This window comes from Gallinula chloropus, assembly GCF_964237585.1.
Source record: "Gallinula chloropus genome assembly, chromosome: 5".
NCBI lineage: Eukaryota > Metazoa > Chordata > Aves > Gruiformes > Rallidae > Gallinula > Gallinula chloropus.
In genome coordinates, this window is record NC_140090.1 from 67,464,210 (window position 1) to 67,484,062 (window position 19,853).

A 19,853-nucleotide genomic window follows, 5' to 3' on the forward strand; every position below is an offset into this window, starting at 1 on the left:
AGCTTTGCAAGCTGAAAGCACGCAGTATTTAAAGGACCTGTCTGGACATCCAATCTGGGCTTTCAATTCCATCCATCCAGCTATGTAAATTCTAAACTTATATTCACTTATCCCTTGAATCAATTTCAAAACTCAGGTCTCAAACAATGACTTAATTCACTGTGATGCCTAATCATCTGCAGTCTCCTAAATCAAATTTCAAAATGCTCCCATTACAACCCATCTCTGAACTGCCCAGGATTACAAATTATGATCCAGAACAGGGCTGACAGATTTAAATTAACATGGCAGGAGAATAACATGATTCAACTCTGTAGATCACACAATTTTGTAAAACCTAGTGAAAGAAAACAACACATGCACATAATTGGCATTAATTAAGTAACATCTTTACAACCTGCAATCAAAGACTTATAAGGAAAGTTTACTTGTCAGAAAGAGGGTTTTCTTTCTTGAGACATTACAAGTCTTACTTAACAATGTAATTTTTTGTAGTGCAGCTGTTAAGTATTTTCCACTTTTATTTTCTTCTAAATGAATGTCAGTCTAAGCACAAAAGCTATTGTTTAAATTGACAGAAGCGGGGTTGGAAAAAACAATACTGAAATATTTTAATCATCAGCTATTTTAACTAAATTCCCTGATTGTGGTCACTGTTTTAAGTATTTCATTTGTGTTGAGAATGAACAGGAGGATCTCAGGCTTTGTGGATATGAGAAGACAGTTAATCTGAACCTGTGCACACAATTAGTACAGTATCAGATTTCACAAATTCAGGGCATCATGCAGCCAAGTTCGCCTGTTGGACACAGGACCAACACAAAACCCTTTTCATTCCCTAATTTCAATGAGCTGAGCAGGTAAGGACTACTTGCCTGTCACTATTACAAATAAGGTTCAGCAATGTACATAGTGAGTACTGCTCTCTATCCCCAAGTTTCAGCCTCAACTGAACTGTCAGTCCCACACAACGGGGCACTGCCTGCCTAGACGAAGATACCTTGGATATGAGCTGCCCCACACAGACAAATTCAAATCTGTTTTTGTAAATTAGAGATTGTATTAATCATACATGAAAGAAAAGATAGAACAGTTTCTTTTAGTGTACATCATGAGTTATTTCCCTCTGAGAAAACTCTTTAAATTTTAAAATCTGCCAGTTAGTGGCAGTGACTACTACTGGTGAGACCTCATCCAGTCAAGCAGTACTATTCGCTGCGTACTGCGAAGAGCAGAACAACCCTCCAAGAGAACAAAGGGACCAGAACACATGAGAGTAACAAGGAGAAACACACAGTTATTTGCCAGAGCTTCCTCTTCCTTTCAGAAGAAATGCAGATTGTGACACTGCCTTAATATGATAGTTAAACCATAAACTTTGCATCAGCTAGAAGAATTAGATCTTTGCACATACATAAGACTGAGTGTTAATAATAGCTGCAGTACAGTTTAGGGTAATAATTTGGCAAATCCTGTGTATGAGACAGTGATCAGAAAAATAAACATACAAATTACTTCTAGAAAACGAACTCCTCGACCACAAATGATCAAACATCTTCTCTGTTTCTCTTCCTTCATTTCTAAAATTAAGCCACTCCTCAAGGACCACTCAATTTATCCTAATAAAACAGACAGGATATGACTGCTTGCTAAAAGTGTAGGGGATAAACACTAAAATGTGAAAAGAAATTATTAAAACAAAAGGGAGAAACAAGATGAAGAACCAGTGGTGCAATCTCTCCATGAATAAGCTAGCTTGGAAACTCGAAGAGGATTTCCAGTTGTTAGAACAATCAGGTCCTCCTGAAATTATCTTCTGATGGAAACAGAATGGAAAGAAGACCTCAGACCAACCTTTAACCAGTTGTAAGGTGAAACTCTAAGTCACCACTGACTGGGAAGATCAGGATATGACCTGCTGAGCAGTCACCTGTTGTGACTATGAAAGTCCATAGCGTCCAGGCACAATTGCCTATTGTCTCCATTAGAAGATACATAAATGATTCAATCACTGTTGCTTTCTTCTGCTAGCTTCTACCTTTAACTGACCAGTTACCTGGGTATAGGTTGCAATGGGTATTTTCCAGACTTTGGACCACAAAGAGCAAAAACTCAGAGAGGCACCAGCTGTCAGACTCCAAAACAATTCTTATGATCAAAACTTGTCCTGCCAGTCAATGGTGATGTACTTTGAGAGGCACTTGCCTTTGATGGAGGCAAGTGTCTGACCTCCAGCCAGACTATTTATGTTGAGTCACTTCAGGTCCCCCACAAGACTAAAAGTCCTTTAGCTCAGTATCACTAAACTCCAAAGGTAAATGTGTCTCCACCTGAGGACAGGATTAGAAGCCTGTTGATCTGGTCTTTCATATTAGAAGGGATTCTAAGTGTCAGCTCTTGATCCACAGAAGCTACTACATGACAAATGGTCAGAAATTAAGTTAAAGGCAATTATGTAGTTGGAACTAAACTGAGGATAAGACATCGAGTTCTCCAATGAGGACTGTTTAACTTTGTTAAATGCTATAGCAGGAGGTGAGACTGCAGACTCAACAGTGCTGCTCCCATTTCCCAGCTGATAACTTATCTATGCAACCTATAAATGCACATTTCTCTCTCCCACCTTCATGGGAACTACAAGATACATTTTAGGGAATACTACTTTAGTATATATATTGATTTCATTAGTCCAGCTAAGGCTTTGTAATCTCTCTAAAGACAAATTACATTCTGGAATACTTTATAAATGACTGTTTACCTATTGAAACCTTAATAGGTAAATTTACAAAATTATTTGTCTTTAAATAAATATTGTCCTTGTGGTTTTGCATTACTGAAAACAAAGTTTATTGTAGTTAAATTTTATAGATCAGATACCACGTTGCATTATGTGAGAAACAAAATTACCATGTATCACATCTTGAGTCCTACTGTGTATATGAAAAGGGGACAGTTAAAATCAAGTAAAAACTCTGAATCTTCCAGACTTTAAAGTGTATCACCTATAAAAAGATGCTACTGTAATTTTAAGCAAGGGAGGAATAGTAATACTGATTACACAGCTGGGAAAACCATACAAAGCCTTTGGATAGATGACACTTGCTATTACTCTTTTAAAAACCACAAAAATCTCCTAAGTTAAATTGAGTCAGAAAATTGTGACTCAGTTTAACCTGGTTTAAAAAAAAAAAACAAAACGCAAACAAACAAAACAAAACACACAAAACCCCCAAAATCAAACAGAGAGAAATTCTAAAGAAAGTGTTGCTGGTGTTCTGCCAACAACAAGTAGTTTGTAAACCTGCACAGAGCAAAGAACAAAACAGAGTAATTGGAGTAAGTAAAGTTTACCTAGAGATAGATTCTACCATATAACGTGAACAAGGTTGGCTTTGGCTTCTCCAACAGTATTTAGAAAAGCTTGTGCTGGACAAAACACATGTATTCTGGGAAGTGCACAGGTACAGATCCATGGAGCCTAGTGCTCCACTTGGGACCATTACGGGGAAACACTTTGAGAACTTTGTTACTTGAACATGGGCTGGTGTGTACTTGGATACCTGTTTCTAACAGCACATTCAGTGAGTTTGTGGGAGTTCTTTGAAAGCTACAGGGCAGGGTGAGAGAGAGGGAAGAGTTCTGGGAAAATTTCTTCCTGTACAGCCTCTCATTACTTAATGATTTTCTTCAGTAGATGCAAACTAGGCTGGCTTGTCCATATGACTTGCCCTGCAGCACTCTGTAGAGGGGTTCTGGGTAGCTTACTCAAAGATGAAAGCTGCCTCTCCTCAGAGAAGTCCTGGCTGGGTGAGGATCTCTTTAGATCACAGGAGCAGATATAGCTGCAACCTCCTCAGCACACAACATTGTCTGAGAACCTGGCCGTAGATCAAAGCCTTTGTGGTGGCCTCAGGTCATCACTACCATTACAGAAGTAGGTATATTGCTCTGTGGGGTTCCCTTTTATGTCAGTCCTGATGTTCAGAAAGTTACATCCATAAGAGGAGTATTTTAGAAAGAGTCTAATGAATATTGAGCTTGTGATGAAAATCAGTGTGAGAGTCCAGAAAGCCATCACACACCACAGAAGAGGAAAGGAAAGATGAACTTGCAGTTACAGCAGAAGACTAGACTGTCAGTAGTGCTAGCGGACAACTTCTGTTGTCCTACTCCAACTACTCCTGTTCCTCCTCAGGTTTTGGTCTGAGCCTGGCTTAGACAACCCTTTTCTCCCCAGACACTATGCAGCCACTTTGCAGGCTTACATTATTGTTCCCTAAATTGACTGAGCCTCAGGGAAAAGACACTAAAAGTAGTAACACCCTACACACAGCTCTGATCCTGAAAGACAGTGGAGAAAAACTTCAGAGTGATCAGGCAAAACAAGTGAAGCAAAACACCCCAGAGAATCAATCTTCCCCCATCTTGCAGTGGGGGGGTGGGGGGAATGTCTTCTGGTATCAAAGCAGGTCTCAAACTGAAGGGACCAGAACAGGGTGACCTGCACATGGGGGTGGGAAGAGAGACAGAAAAACTGTACTGAGAAAACGCAAAATACAGAAAACTGATATGAAAAATATGTGAATTTTTTTTAATGAAATCAACAAAAAAACAGGCTCCAAAAAACAACCAAGAACTTCCAGCACTGATAAAGTCATCCAGTTGCAAAACCCAAGCAGGTGCTAGGACAAAATTCTTTTATTAGTTTAAAAAAAATATCTGTATGTTCATTTTAACATGTAAGCAAACATTAACAATCCTTAGGCTAACTATTAATTCACACGTGGCATATTTACACTTTCTATGATATCATGCCCCATGCTGGGACATCCCATTACAGAGTCACGGTAGTGGCTCCATACTTAAGGTGAATTCTGCAACACGTCACCTCTTTGCTGTTATTCTCTTGCAGTAAGATTACTTTTGGGCAGGAATTTACCACTTGGTTTCAGCCCACAAGGGACTCTCTTTGGGAACCTACAACCTGATTTAAGCAGCCGTGGAATAATTTACTGGGGTTTGTGTTTTACTAAAGGAGAACAAAAGGCTTTGAGAGCTATTGGTGTTTTGAGCAACAAGACGGTTTAGCTTAGAAAGTGTCCAGTTTTTCTCACACTTTCCCCCTGCCACCCACATAACATCTACTGCAAATTTGACTGCAAGTATTGGTAAGATGCATATCTAACACAGCCTCTCAAAAGCACAGACAGACCTGAGAAGAGAGAGAAGTCACCAGAGGAATGAAACCCAAATCAACATAAGGTGTGTATAAACAAAAATAATGTCTAAGTACAAAACAAGCTTCAGCTGATACCACAGTTTGCAGATTCCAAGTGTCTAATAAGGAAATGTTAAGCAGTATTATCCCCTTTTACTCATGGAAGAACTGAGATGGAAAAGCAAAATATGACACAGACAAAAGATACCACAAAATCTGGAGCCATAATTCCCAATCTAACATGCCCCCCCTGTGAGGCCTCATCACTTACTATAAAGAAGCTATTTCCTCTCTAGATTTCAGTTGCAAAAGTACCTTTTAAACTTCTCTGCACAAAAGGGATGCTGTGAGTCCAGCCCTCGCCCCAAGAAACACTGGAAGGATTAATTAAGGTTTGTGAAGCACTCAAACTACAGGGGAAACCCCCAGGAGGAAGTTTGTATTTCCATATTCTGACCGAGGCTTGAAAGGCACGCAATAAGTACAGCCTGGGGCACAGAGCAAACAAATACAATAAAATATTGAACAGCTGTTCGTTAAGTGAATACTGTTCACCCCACACACCAAACTTTGCTTCTGCCTCAGGTTGCAGGGAGTCAGGGGAATCAGACCCAGGCAGGAATAAAATTTTACTTCAAAGGGTTAAATAGTAGCAAAGTTATCAAAATTGTTTCTTATCAAGGAAAATATCAGGCAACCTTAAGAGGCAGAACTGTAAGCCCCACTAATCATTAAATGAGAAATACAACCGGTTTAGGTAGTACAAAATGTCTGTGACTTCTCAGGTTGACTTTTTTGCAGAGATGTAATGTTTCACAAGCTATAAAACTATGTGGATATCCCAACTATTCATTTTGTAAAGTAAGAAAGGTCACCATACTGCAGTAAGCACGGTGGTGAGATCTGCCTAAAGAGAACCCCAAAAAGACCACCTCACCCACACAAGCTTTGCTTTCTCGTCTATCTATGTGCTGCTACCTACCGAAAAGTAGGCAATGCAGAGTTGGCAGGTGGGTGCCAACTTACAGCAAAGCCACACTAACAGCCTGCACAGTTAGCTGGGTGCAGTGTGCTGATTTTTGGCTTCTCTTGCGAACTGGTATGGTTTTAGTCGCTTTTCCATATCAGAAAGTGAGACACCTAGAAGTGAAGAGAGTCTGTGTCTTGATTAGAGAAGTAGCACGGACACTGTGTGCAGAATGATGGCACGTTGCTCTCCAACTGTTACAACTTTGGGAACTGTGGGGAAGGAGACCAGTAATGCCTGAAAAACACAATGCGGAGAGCAAGGATGGAAGAACAGGAGCCGTGTTCATCACAAGAAGGTGGATTCCCCTGCACTGCAAACAGTAACACTATTTCATAATGTTTCTTGTTTTCCTTCCCAGAAATCAGCCTCTAACATCACTTTTTCCCCACATTATTTTTTTCATTTACAACAATACCAATCTTCCTAGGACTGGTATTCAGATCTAACAGTTACTAATTCCCATGTCTATTTTTCCGAATGTACTTGGGAAAACTGTGATTTTAACAAACCTCTAGGGAGGGGGGTGGAAAAAAAGATCAAGTCAATCTTCTTATCAATTAGAGCAGCAGAACCTTTCAACTTATAATTTCTTGTTGGTAAGTGAGTAAACTGAAAACCATGGGTAAAAAAACCTCTTTGACCAAAAAAAAACCCAACAAAAAGCAGCATTAGGAAATCAACACAGTATTTGATCTCTCCTGGGTTTTTGCTGCTAAAGCCACATGGCACACACAGTATTTTTAACTGAGGAGTCTCATTTCAAATATATGCCAAGGAATCTTATTTCAAACATATACTAAATAAGGAGGGGAGTGATAAAACAGGCAGTCCCTTACTCTAATTTTATCTGCCTCCCTCCTCTTCTTTCCTTGATGCAGTGAAACTTTAAAACCAACACCAAAGCCTGTCTCTCTCTCTCTCTTTTTTTTTTTGTAAACGGTGATCAACATTTTCCTAAATGACCCCCGAAAGGACCTACTTTGAAACTACTCATTAGTAACAGCCACGTTTGCAATATTAACCTGGATGCGGCTGTTTATTAAGATCTTTTAAGGGGTTTAGAATGAAGACACACTGCCGGTGTACAGGGAGCACAGAAGGGGTAATTTAAAACCCATGTTTTTCCTCCCCCTCACCGAAAACATGCCCAGCATTGTGCAGCTGTGCTGCCAGCTTCATCACTCCCTCCATCTCCACTCTTGCTAATTAAAAGGTTGATCACAGAACAATGCTCTTCTCATTAATTTCGGCTTTCTGATTGGGCAGGCTTCCCGCTCGCTCCGCCTGATCTTTTCCACACTGCTGAAGTTAATGTGACAGGAGCCCGAAGATGGATTACCCGCTGCCATATTGCCCATCACCTCCAATCAGCAGCTATCTGGGTAAACTGATTGTTCTAATTTGCTCTCATTATTTTTACAATATCAGGAGAAAATAACGCACACAGCTCACTGTCAAAGCCGTGAAAATCAGCCATTAGTTAAACCCAGACACTGAGTGGCTTTATTAGAAGCACTGCAGTTTATTGATGCAGCTTCGGTAAACTAAGATAATACCTGCCCTCTTTAAACACACTTTTTGGGGCATATTTATGTTGAAAGAAAATATTTATTAGGATACTTGTGGAAACGCTCGCTGTCTCAGCCTGTTATCCTGATACGCTAGCAGACAACGCAGAATTAAGAACAATGGAGGCTTGACTTCCACATAAAGAAGGGCAAAATATGCAGCATTACCCGCACGGCAGCCTGCCTGCACATCTCAGCTACTAGTTCACAGTTCAAACAAAAATCATCTCAGTACCAATGACAGGTGAATACATAAACACACCCCACTATAGCACAGAATATGGTACTACCATAAAGGCAAAGAAGGTATGGGCATAATTGTGTGAGCTTTATGTACAAGGTCAACAATTTAGTTTTGGGTTTGTCTGCTTGATTATTTTTGGCTAAGCAAAGGAGCCTGTGTAGTCCAGCATCAAAACACAGGGACTGAGAGCAGGAGCTCTAAACGATAAGGGAAACTGGTTTGTAAACTGGGAACTGTTTCCCCCCCGCTATGAAAAAGCACTGTGCTGCCACAACTTGGGAATGAGTGAGAGCAGAAATGTCACTTCACTCTGAAGCCTCACAGGATCCCACAGCTAGGAAGTGAATAAAGTATTGTTAGTGTTATGAAGTCAGGCGTTTTTACACCACAGCGGCGGTAAGAACTACACCGAAAATCCTGAACCTCTGACAGTCTCTGTGCTGTACAGAAAGGGCCCTACATTATCTTGCCTGCTGCCTATCTGCATCTCAGCAAAGGGAAATGCTAAATAGAAGGATTAACAGAAATATGATATCTTAAATCTTGCTAAACATAAACCTTAAACTGGTGTCTACGATGCTGTAACTCGCAATGTGCTCCAAGAGTGACAGGCAGAGCACAGCAGACTGATTTTACTTTTAAATAATACCTAAATTAGATTAGTTCTTTGTGTAGATCTGCATGAACCAGAGGGGACATTCATCATTGTGCCAAAAAAGTTAAATTCACTGGGGTACGCTCAAAGTGAATGGTTCTAGACCTACGTTTTATCTCTCAGACACATCATCAAGATGCTGTGCCAATATGCATGAAGCCAGCTAGGAGCTGCAAGAAAGACAACGGGAGAGTAACTGGATACCAGAAAAGGTTTAATTTTTCCCTTTGTAGATTATGAATTGCTCGGGACAGGATCCATGGCTTCTCTGTCTTTTAAGCACAGAGCATCCCTTTCAATACTTGAGCTTCTTTTTTAATATTTAAACGGCTTAAACATAAGGAAGGGCATTCTTCTCCCTCCCCCTCTAAACAGATGTAATTCTAGTTCCCCCTCCTCCCCCTGCTGTAATTTAAAATGCTACAATTTTCATTACTGCTTTTTAATATTTTTAAATTCTCATTAGCTAGAGCCTGGTGTTTGGGGGTTGCTTTTTTTTTTCCTCACTCCTAGAAAAGCCACCTCCCAGCTTTGTTTGGTATCTCTTTTGACCCTTGGTAATGGTTTTCTCTTGGAGGGGCGTGCCATGCTTTTCTCCTTAAAATTCCTGCACTGAAAGACTGCACCACACCACACTCCACAAAACGTGCTGATGGCACAAATTACAAGCCCCCAGCCGAACACTCCAGCCCCCACCATTCGGGCAGATTTATGTGGGCTCTTGCCGACGTTATTACAAGTCAGAGTTTATTGGGAAATTGTTACATTATGCGGAGTGTCTAACAAATTGCTTATGCTGCTATAATTGGATTACAACAGCCGCTTGCTCCCACCGGTAAGATTAGGCAAGTAGGACTCCTGCCGATCTCTGAGCGTTAGCAGTAATTTTATTTGCCTTGCCTCTCTCTTTCCTAACAACATGCCTCTTTCCCTGCCAGCTGTCTGCTGAAAAGGCACAGGCTTGTTCCTTGGCCCTAACAATGCAATTACAGCCCTGCAGATCGCACTGTTTGTGCATTAAGTACAGAGCCAAAACGAGGCGAATTGATCGTTTGACTTTTGGAGGAGCCATGTGATCTCTGCGTGCGGGTGATCCGGCATGCATCAGTGGGCAATGCTGCAGTACACGCCTGACGATGAACTCGCTCCACGCTAGTTCCCCTCCCCTGGCCGCTCCTGACAGCAAAGACATCGGAGCATACCCCCCTCCCCTCCCGCCCCGTTAGCCCCCATCGGTCTAGGGAAACGGGCTGGTTTTTAGCAGCTCCCTCGCCAGGCTTAACTCAGAACTCGCTCTGCCTTCTGAAACGTCAGGCTTGCCCACACCAATGGCTTCCCTGCAGTGGGCTACACTATGAACCGATGACGCCAGCGTTTCACACCACCAGCTTTAGCATAAAACTTGGACGTGTTTTTCAAACCACTTTTTCAGTTCTTGCATTTGAAAAATATTGAAGACACATCTAGTTAGTGTCACAGTGCCGGTATCTGCATTCTCTACCATCTGAGGGTGCTGCCAGCGCACCTGAATACCCAAGAGGCGATGCTTCTCTTTGGGTTTGCCACCATTTACCACTAAAGTCATCAATGAATGATCTGGATTCGAAACTGTTTCACATTTCCAGCACAAAAGATCCTAAAGTACTTTATCAATGCAAGCCCAGTTTGTTTGGTAGCTCTTAACCTGGTGAAGACTCCTTATACAAATCAGAGTGACAGGACTTGAATAAAGACCTCAAGGCTGCAATTCTTTATGCAGAGTATCAATCACCAAACCAGCAAACACGTGGGGTGGAATGACCATATGTGACACTACATACAATGCAGGTGTAGGGGAATTTTAATTAAGGATGCCAGGTCAATTCCAAATTTTAAAAGATTTCTATTACTTCTTCACTGCCTGTTTAATGAGAGGATCCCAGGATGATTCAGACTAGAAGAAACCTCAGGAGTTCTCCAGCCAAACTTCAGGCTCGAAAAGCAGGGTGTGTTCTGCAGCCAGACCAGGTAGCTCCAGGCTTCATCTAGCCTGGTCTTGAAAACCTCAAGGATGGAGGCTGCAGACCCTCTGCAAGCAGCCTGTTCCTGTTGACAAAAAAGCTTTCCCCTATAACCAGACAAACGTGAGGAGTTTCTATGACCTGTGTGAGAGCCCTTCCAGGATTCACTGAACTGAACTTCAAGGTAACACAATTTGCTTTCTCAAGATTCCAAACCCAGGGCTCTAAAACATAAAAACATCTCCACTGAGTGACCGAAGTTTGGAAATTATTCTACATATCAATATTTTACATAACACCTGACCCACCATCCTTACTGCAGAGCTTTGAGAACTCATCTCCAGGACCCACTTAGAGACCCTCAGCTATAAAGCAATTTATGAGTTAACTGCTACATTAACATTTCCTCAAAGTCTCTTCTGCATTTAAAAAGAAAACAAGTGCAATTCTTTTTTTAATTCCTGCCTTCACTGACCCCCAAACCTGCTTTGGGTGGTAAGAGAAGCAGAAATGACAACCACTCCACAGTGTTTGCATAACTGAAGACTAAAGAAGCCTGTTTACATGTAGTTTAACACTCAAAAGAAACTCTGAACAGCTGAAATGCCTTATAAATAGCTCAGACCCAGAGGAAGTGCAAACGTCTGCATTGTGAATTGTAGATCTTAATTACAGACAATGGCTGGTACAGCAAGTAGCACGGAGAAAAAAAAAGTGAAACAGTTGCACTGTTCATGGTTGGCAATAATTCTTCAGGAAAATATTTACTATCAATCAGTTATGAGAAAAGGGACTCTGCGCTCATAAAACAGCACGTTGCTTCTCATACCAGGACCATTTTGCTTCAGCATAATCTGAATTTAAACAGCTTGTTTCCTGCGGATATAATTTTGGAAATAAATAAAACAAGTCTATCAAAATCTGGAGAATGTGTATGGTGGGGTGGGGTGGGGGGAGCAGGAATATCACATTTCTGTCTCAGTCATTTGTGAAGAGGTTATTAGACCGAGGGGAGGCTAAAGAATAAAGATTGTCTTGACCTAAAAAAAATATTAAAAAATTGGAAACTTGCAATTAAGAGACAAGTAGACATATTGCTAAGAAAGGAAGATCATCATTAGGTCAAAGCTTTTAGACAAATGTCAGATGCTGTTTTCTACTTGTGCAGTCTAAATCCTGAGAATTCAGAGTTTCAAAGCACCTTTTGAACATTAAGTAATCCCAGCAATGTCCCCGTGATACCCAACTTTCACACAACCCTCTTTCCCTCTTTTTACAGACAGAATACCTACAACAGCAGGGTAAAACCACATCCCTAAATCTCGATTAGCCAGCGTTTACCCAGTCTGAAAGGGCCTCAAAAACTGTAGTCCCAGAGAAAGGTATATCCAAGCCACACAAAGGGACAGTGCTCCTGAGGGGTTTAGAGTAGGAAGCACATCAACTGACAGCCTCTCTGCATCACTACACGGCAGCTTAATACTAGAAATTAAGATATGGAGGAATGTATTTTCTCATTAAAACAATGGAAGGAGTATCAGGAAACCGAATGTAGCTAGGCAAATATCTGTTCACAATTAAAATGCTCCAATTTCAATCTCGAAGACTGGAAAGGCTCCAAAAACACAGGAAAAATATGCATTATCTGAAGATACATTAACTCAGTGGTATATCACGGCAGAACTCTGAGTTGGTTGTGTTGTTCATGCAAAGTAAATGCAGGGACACTCTCAGGAAAGAGGAACCATCAATCTGTGACATAAAGGGACTTGAGAGTACAAGAGGGACACTCTTCAGATCAATTTGTCCTGCTGCCAATTGGAACATTCAGCCTGGAACCCTGAATGTTTGTTTATTAAAGAGTACTTGTGGTTTCTCTCCTTTGAATTTATACAAAAATTCTGACCTCAATGTTATTATTGTGCAGACTATTTTTATCCTAAAAATTCAGAAGTAGCGATGCAGAAAGAACTGACAAAGGAAGGTAGATTTCAATTACCAGCTACTTCCACCACTCCTTGCTTTGGGTGAATCATCCTTGAATATGAAATGTGCAGCTATAGATAAATAATACTATGCATCTTTGAAAGCAAATTTCGCACAGCATAGTTGAAGTGCCAAGCCCTGCTCTGTGTTTCCAGAAATAAGCAGAACAGGGCTACTTCTGCACCCCTGTTCACTACCAACAGCTTGCTGAAGAGGCAGAACACCACGACATGCTTAAGCAGGACTTTTCATCCAAGGGTCAGGAAAGCATCATACAGTTAAAATTCACAACACTGCTGCAGAGTGCTATTCAGTTTCCTTTTTGATGAGGAGCAAGAAAAGCCGTCATGGCTACAGAGAATAAATCACAGTGCTAAAAATAAAGGGTATAAACCCCTCCTAGATTCCTTGTTCAATCCTGTAACCACTGCAGCATGCAAGTATGATGAACAGCAATCAAAGAGTCCCTAGACAACACAACACACTTGAAAGAACCCGAGATGTCCCTTGGCTTGCCAGGACCTTAAAAAGCAGTACTAGTTATCATATGTGATAAGACTAATTTTTCAAGGGTGTTGTGCATTACTCTCTTTCTTCCTCCCATTCTACTTAGAGGCAGAGATCCTCTCCCAGCTGTTGCTAAGTTTAGAACTAAGCAGAAACCTGGGGATGCTGTATGCCATTTAGAAGGTGTCTTCATGCTGTCCTGGCAGGTATGCCACAGGATGTCTGTCTCTGGCACGTGTAGGAAAGAATTCAATGTGCAAAATGAAACTGAGAACACTTCTTTATATAGCAGACACAGGCAAACTGGAACTGACTATAGGAGTTAATAAACAGTAAAGACCTATCTAATGAATTCAGGAAATGGGTCCTGGCTGTAGAACTCCATGAGATCAGCTGTACACGAGTCTCTTGCTGGGAAAGAAAAGAGCACTTTGTATCAAAAAGATATGTCCATGATCCAGGGAAATGCAAAATCTAATGGACTTCAAGCAAACAGCAACATTCAAACCTAATACAGCCCACATTATGAAAGGGTGAATAGGTTAGACCTCAGTTTGAAAACAGGAATTAATACACACACACACACAATCCATCAGAGTAAAGACTCAGCCAAGGAGACTGGAGACACACCAGAGCATCCCTCACAGTACAGCAAATAGAAAGTGTGAAGGTCACCACAGAAAGTAAGTGGTCCTGTGAGAAACTTGTTTGCACACCCAGGAGCATCACAAGAATCCTAGTGACATACCAGATGCCAGGGGATTTTTAACTGTGCCCCTCTCTAATTGAGGAAGAAGCACGCACCAACACCATTATCTGGCCTGAAGATACTGGCTTACAAAATATGGAACAAACAATAGGAACAGATGCTCATTTGGCCAGATTTCAATAAGCCTCATTAAAACCAAACACCCTGTCCTTGGAGCTCAGGTTCATGCTCATTTCTACCTTATTTAACTACCTAGCACCAAATCCTTAAAAAGTTGTCCACCTGTGGTTGCACACCAGTAGTATCATAAAAAGAAATCCCTTTCCAAGCATTTTTTGGTTTCCTAAAGACAGAAACAGGAAAGTAGTTTGTGTGTGTATATATGTACACACATACATATTTAAAAGGTTAAATACACATCAGATTTTGAGTTATCTACAAGGCAATGGGTAAAAAGATGCCAAAAGATTAAAGGAAAAACTCCTGAGAATGGGAGGAAGCTGATGTTATAGATCACATAGACATCTGTGCATCTCAATATATAATTTTTAAGTTCCCACCTCTTCAGTTAAAACATGTGCACCCTTGAGCAATTTCTACTGCTCCTTATTTGCCTCTACCTAAATCCACCCTTCTGTGGAGTTTCAGAGGACAAATATCAGAAGAGCAGGGTTAGGAACAATATACAAAGATTCATCAGAACATGATATTCTAGTTTTACTTTTAAATGACTGAATAAAACTCAATAATCCATAGGTCTGCAAAACCCACTGAGCACCTGGCTGCACAGGCAATGTGACATCGTATAGAAAACCAGGCAGAAGATGGTGGCCCTATGCTACTTTTGGAATTGAAAATGCTATCTGTTTATTATGAACTTCTCTACCCACCATTTTAGACAGAAAGCCAGTTGTTAGGTTGGTAATTTACATCTGGATGCCCTGTGCAGAAGCGCTTGTTCACAAGAGAGCTTGATGGATGGACAGCGCTTCAGTCTGAAAAAAGATCTCTCAATATTGATGTGTGTGGCCTCAAGGGAAACTGCATTTCATTCTTTGAACAAACATTGGAAACATCAAGCACAGGATCAGTAAACAGCATTAATGCAGTCTTAACAGAGCACAATTTTCTTTTTTTGCAAGTAGGTGCAGAATCATAAATTCTGCTTCCAGGAAAAGCATCATCTCTCGCAGGCTGACTGACACGTCTGACAAGCCTGTGATAATGCTGACTGACTGTGGCTCCCAGGCAGGCCTGAAGCTGCGCTGCAGAATCAGAAAAGGTAAATCATGACTTCCAAAGTAATACTTCTTGTCTTGCACTGCCAGTTAAAAAAAAAAATAATAATTTGAAAACCCTGAAAAACCTTTGGAAAAGTGCCACAGATAAAGAATCCTGCAGTTGGGCTTTTCAGTATTCACCCTCTTGACAAAGCATTTCAAAGTCCAAGGCTGTAAGGTACATCGATCATGGAGGATAAAACACCATGTGCATAAGGCTAGGAGCCAGTCTCTGTACTCCTTAAATCCCATTTAAGCCCTTTACCTAGGGAACATTTAACAGTTGTGCCATTTGCCTATGCCATCCCTGAGCCATCTGCATTTTGCTAACTGGATTTATAAACACTTCAACACTTCTGGATTTAGAAAGACAAGCTTTCTTACAACCTATTTCATTTTTGTCTGTAGCTGGAAAAGCAAAGGGAAGGAGTACAACAGCCAGACAAAGTAGTACTAGAGGAATTACATCCCCAGAAAAGTCCTCATGGTTTCTTACATATATGTGTGTGTGAATATGTTTTTTTCATTCATCTATATATATGATGGCAGATTGTCCTAGAGCATAGAGACACACAGTACTTAAACACTTTTTCATCTCCAGGGTGATGGTTTCAAACTGTCTCACATTACTGAGGATGAATTCTTGCTACCCTACCCACACATCTTACCATGATCCCACTGCAAATGTAATTTTAGGAGAGTTTATTATTTGGGACATTAGGATGTTAAAGGTATGTCATTTCATTTAGAAGAGACTTCACCTAAATTAGCTGTAGTTCTTGCACACCCTTGCTCCTTAGGAAGATGATCAGGTCAAATAAGATGCTATAAAGCAGACGGGGTGAATGGGTTTACTCTAGTTAGCTTGCTGTAAGCTGCCTCATGGCATCAGAACAATGCTGTAGGACAACCTAACTCAGTCAGAACTGCTCTAGCACCTTGCTTAAAGAGTTTCACCTACTTTGTATCATAATGTTCTTCCAGAAGCAATACCAGCCATCTCAAGTTAAGAATGGAAGCTTTGGCATTAAATATTAGCACTTTGTACTAAGATTGGTAACTTCTCTGAGAAGCATTTCTCCAGTGGAAGGTAACCTGGCATGTCAAGCAGAGTTTTTGAGTGCTAAGCCACCTGCAAGCACCATGACAAACTTTTATGATGATGATTCCCTGACAGGAATCAAAACAGGACATCCAAATTTCACTAGCAAAACCTCAGCAAAGATTTAGCTGGGATATTATCTTAAAGGTCAATACAAAAGTGGCCCCCGAAGGGACAAGGCACCTTTAACAACCATTCAAAGTATGAAAAAAAAGGACTTCAAGAAGATCAAGGAATAAATAACTGAAAGGGAAAACAGGCTTTCTAGTGGTCATGTCTGTGGTGACAGAGGAGCAACAAAATGCCAGCTGGTTTCGGTAACAGATGGCTGCGTGCACTGATCTGTCCTGCATGCCCATTTCAAACTTCCTTTCAGTGGAAATGCGAAGCTTGCACAAGGCTAACTGCACCCTTCCTGCAGCCTTTCCATACAGACGTACCGGTTTTGTGTGGCAAGGCTTTGGCAGTGGAAGGGCTACGAGGTAGCTTCTGTGAGAAGCTGCTAGAGGCCTCCTCCGTGTCCAACAGAGCCAACACCAGCTGGCTCCGAGAGACTCGGCACTAGCACTGGCCAAGGCCATCAGTGATGGTGGTCGCACCTCTGAGATAATATACTTAAGAAGGGGGAAAAAAACCCCAACTGTGCAATTGCAAACAGAGAACAGAGTGAGAACATGTGAGAAGAACAGCCCTGCAGACATCCAGGTCAATGAAGAAGGAGGAATAGGAGGCACTGGAGCAGACATTCCCTTGCAGCCTGTGGAGAAGACCGTGGTGAGGCAGGCTGTCCCCCTGCATCCCATGGAGCACAGCAGTGGAGCTGATAGGTACCTGCAGTCTGTGGATGACCCCACACCAGAGAAGGTGGATGCTCCTGAAGGAGGCTGTGACCCTGTGGGAAGCCCACACTGGAGCAAGCTCCTGGCAGGACCTGTGGCCCCATGAAGGAGGAGTTCACACTGGAACAGGACTTGCAACCCCAAGGGGAACCCACACTAGAAAGTTTGTGAAGAACTGCAGCCCATGGGAAGGCCTCGCATTGGAGCAGTTGGTGGAGGCCTGTCTCCTGTGAGAGAGATGCCACGCTGGAGCAGAGGAAGAGTGAGGAATCTACCCCGAGGAGGAAGGAGCAGCAGAGACAGCCTGTGATGAACTGACCACAACCCCCATTCTCTGTTCCCCACTGTGCCATTGTGGGAGAAGCAGCACAGAACCCAAGATGGAAGTTAAGCCTGGGAAGACGGGAAGGGTGGTTGTAAGATTTGGTTTTATTTCTCATTCTCTGATTTGACTGGTAATAAATTACATTAATTTCCCCAAATCCAGTCTGCTTCGCCTGTGACAGAAACCTCTCTCCCTGTCCTCATCTTGACCCAGGAGCATTTCATTTTCTCTCCCCTGCTCTGCTAAAAATGGGGAGTGATAGACCGGCTTTGGTGGGCACCTGGTGTCCAAACAGGGTCAACCCACCTCAACACATTGCATCACAGCTCAAATGTTTTCCATTCACACACAGCCTTACATATACATTGTTTTAATCTAGTTATGTTGAATTTTAAGAGGGTGGCTAAAGGGACCTCATCTTTTCCAATCACATCTACTACAAATTCTCAAAGAATGACTTTTCTCTGATGGGCTAATATACCTATTTTCTTACCATTCTGACTGCCATATCTCCCTACCCCCTTTCCCTTAAATAAAGCATTCACTGTACTTTAATTGTGATGTCTTTCTTTTTGCACTTTCCCTTCAGTAGCCAAGAAAAGGAACCATGATACGAAGAGCTCCTGTGCAGTATTTTTAGCATGTATCTGGGCATTTATCATTTGAAGTTGCCACAGCTAATTACATGGCAGGCATAGGTCATCCCACTGGAAAAGCCTATTACTTGCATAGCAGAATGAATCCTTCAATCCTAGATAGCTCAGGACTCAAGTAACCATTTCCAACAGAGAAAAACAGCAAACCTGAAATCTTCACCCTGAAGGACAGAAAAACCTATTAAAATACCTGTTTTCTGTTTAAACATTTTTTTTCTAACTCTAATTTTTAACAAGAACCTTTCTTTGATTAACAATGAACAATCTGTTAAAAACCCCTCAAAACCAAAGCCGTTCCCTTACTTACTTTGGCCACACAATTTTCAGTCTTCATAGCAGTGCTTCCTAGACATACTGTTTCCTGGTTTAAGCACAGTCTGGCACAGCTGTTGTAGGTCTGCAGAAAGATTAAAATGGTTATGAACAGAAGAACAGGATTTTCTTTCAGGCACCGCATTTTTGGCACGGGAACCCACAACAACTCTGCTACATTTCCTTTTTCCTAAGGTGTAAACGTTTCGAACCAAAATAAACTAGTTTACAGCCAGAGCCTGTGTTCAGGGCATGCGTGTCCTCTGAGAGGCTACGTACAATTTTAGAGCTCTGAGATACAGAGGAAAAAAATATTTTCCTCCTCTTTTCTTTTTCTGTGGGCTTTCACAAAATGCTGCACAACTGAACAACCAAAGCAAGGTCATTTCTACCCACTAGTTATCACAGCGTATGTGAAATGTTCATAAACATCCCTGGTCTTTATCACGTAACAATACGCAGGGACAGTGTGAAGGTGACAATCAGGAGGGAGCAAACGCAGACCCCATCTCACCCGGTGTAGGACCCTCAGCTGGGGCTGCAGACTTTGGAGTCTTTGCAAAACACATCACTCGGTCTCTGCCCTTTTTAAGGGCAGCATACAAACTTTATTTATAAAGCATGCTTAAAATTACCCTTTGGTTGATTTAACTATTTAAACTAAGATACCTGAAGAAATCAAGAGTTTCTAACAGAGACTTCCCCACCAACTGTCAACACCTTTTTAATTACTACTTGATTATGCTCACATTTTCTAGTAGTAGTAGGAGCATAGTAGCACCTAAGAGCTCCTGTATTGGATTAAAACCCCAGCAGTGCCTGTCACCATTTACAGAAAACTGCTCCCAAGCAAAAGTGGCAGCCCAAAAGCAAGCACAAACTTGCTTTGTTGCAGAAGTAGTAAGTGGACCACAGAGAAGATGTTGCTACCTCAAATAGTTACATGGGGAAAACCCAAGAAGCATGTTGAAAGAGAATGAAATTAAACTTGCTACAAAGACATCTCCAACAGCACTAAGTAAAACATACTAACATTCATGATATTTTTAAGATTGCCTTAAGGGGAGGACACAAGAAGATCTGTGGTGAACTGCCTGTCAGTGCTCCCTCCCGGCAATATTCGCTGGCAATCTCCGAAGATTCTTCTTTCAGAGCTTGCTACAGCTTTTGTTTTGTTTGATTTGAAACTAATTCAAGCCCAAAGCTACCACAGGTTACAAAACCCGTGGGCAATGCTGGCATGCCAAGGGCTCCTAAACCTCTCTCTGCTCGAAAGCTACGTGATCAGAGCCAGATTCCCCCAGCACTATGCACCAAACAAATGATGTCCCCTTTCTGCCCCTCTGCCACAGGCCCGACTCTGCTCAAGATGCAGGCAGTAGCAACACGGAAACACACTGCAAAGGACATCAGAGGCAAGAA

The 19,853-nt window shown here is 41.6% G+C and overlaps 1 protein-coding gene across 1 annotated transcript in view; it reads right to left on the reverse strand.

The window, feature by feature from the left end:
• BTRC (beta-transducin repeat containing E3 ubiquitin protein ligase) overlaps positions 1–19,853 on the reverse strand; it is a gene marked incomplete at its 5' end in the record, with an annotated part of 116,894 nt that overhangs the window by 36,039 nt on the left and 61,002 nt on the right. The window contains one exon of the mRNA XM_084264375.1: positions 18,427–18,516. Coding sequence (XP_084120501.1) covers positions 18,427–18,516 — 90 coding nt within the window. The remainder of the gene's footprint in view (positions 1–18,426; positions 18,517–19,853) is intronic.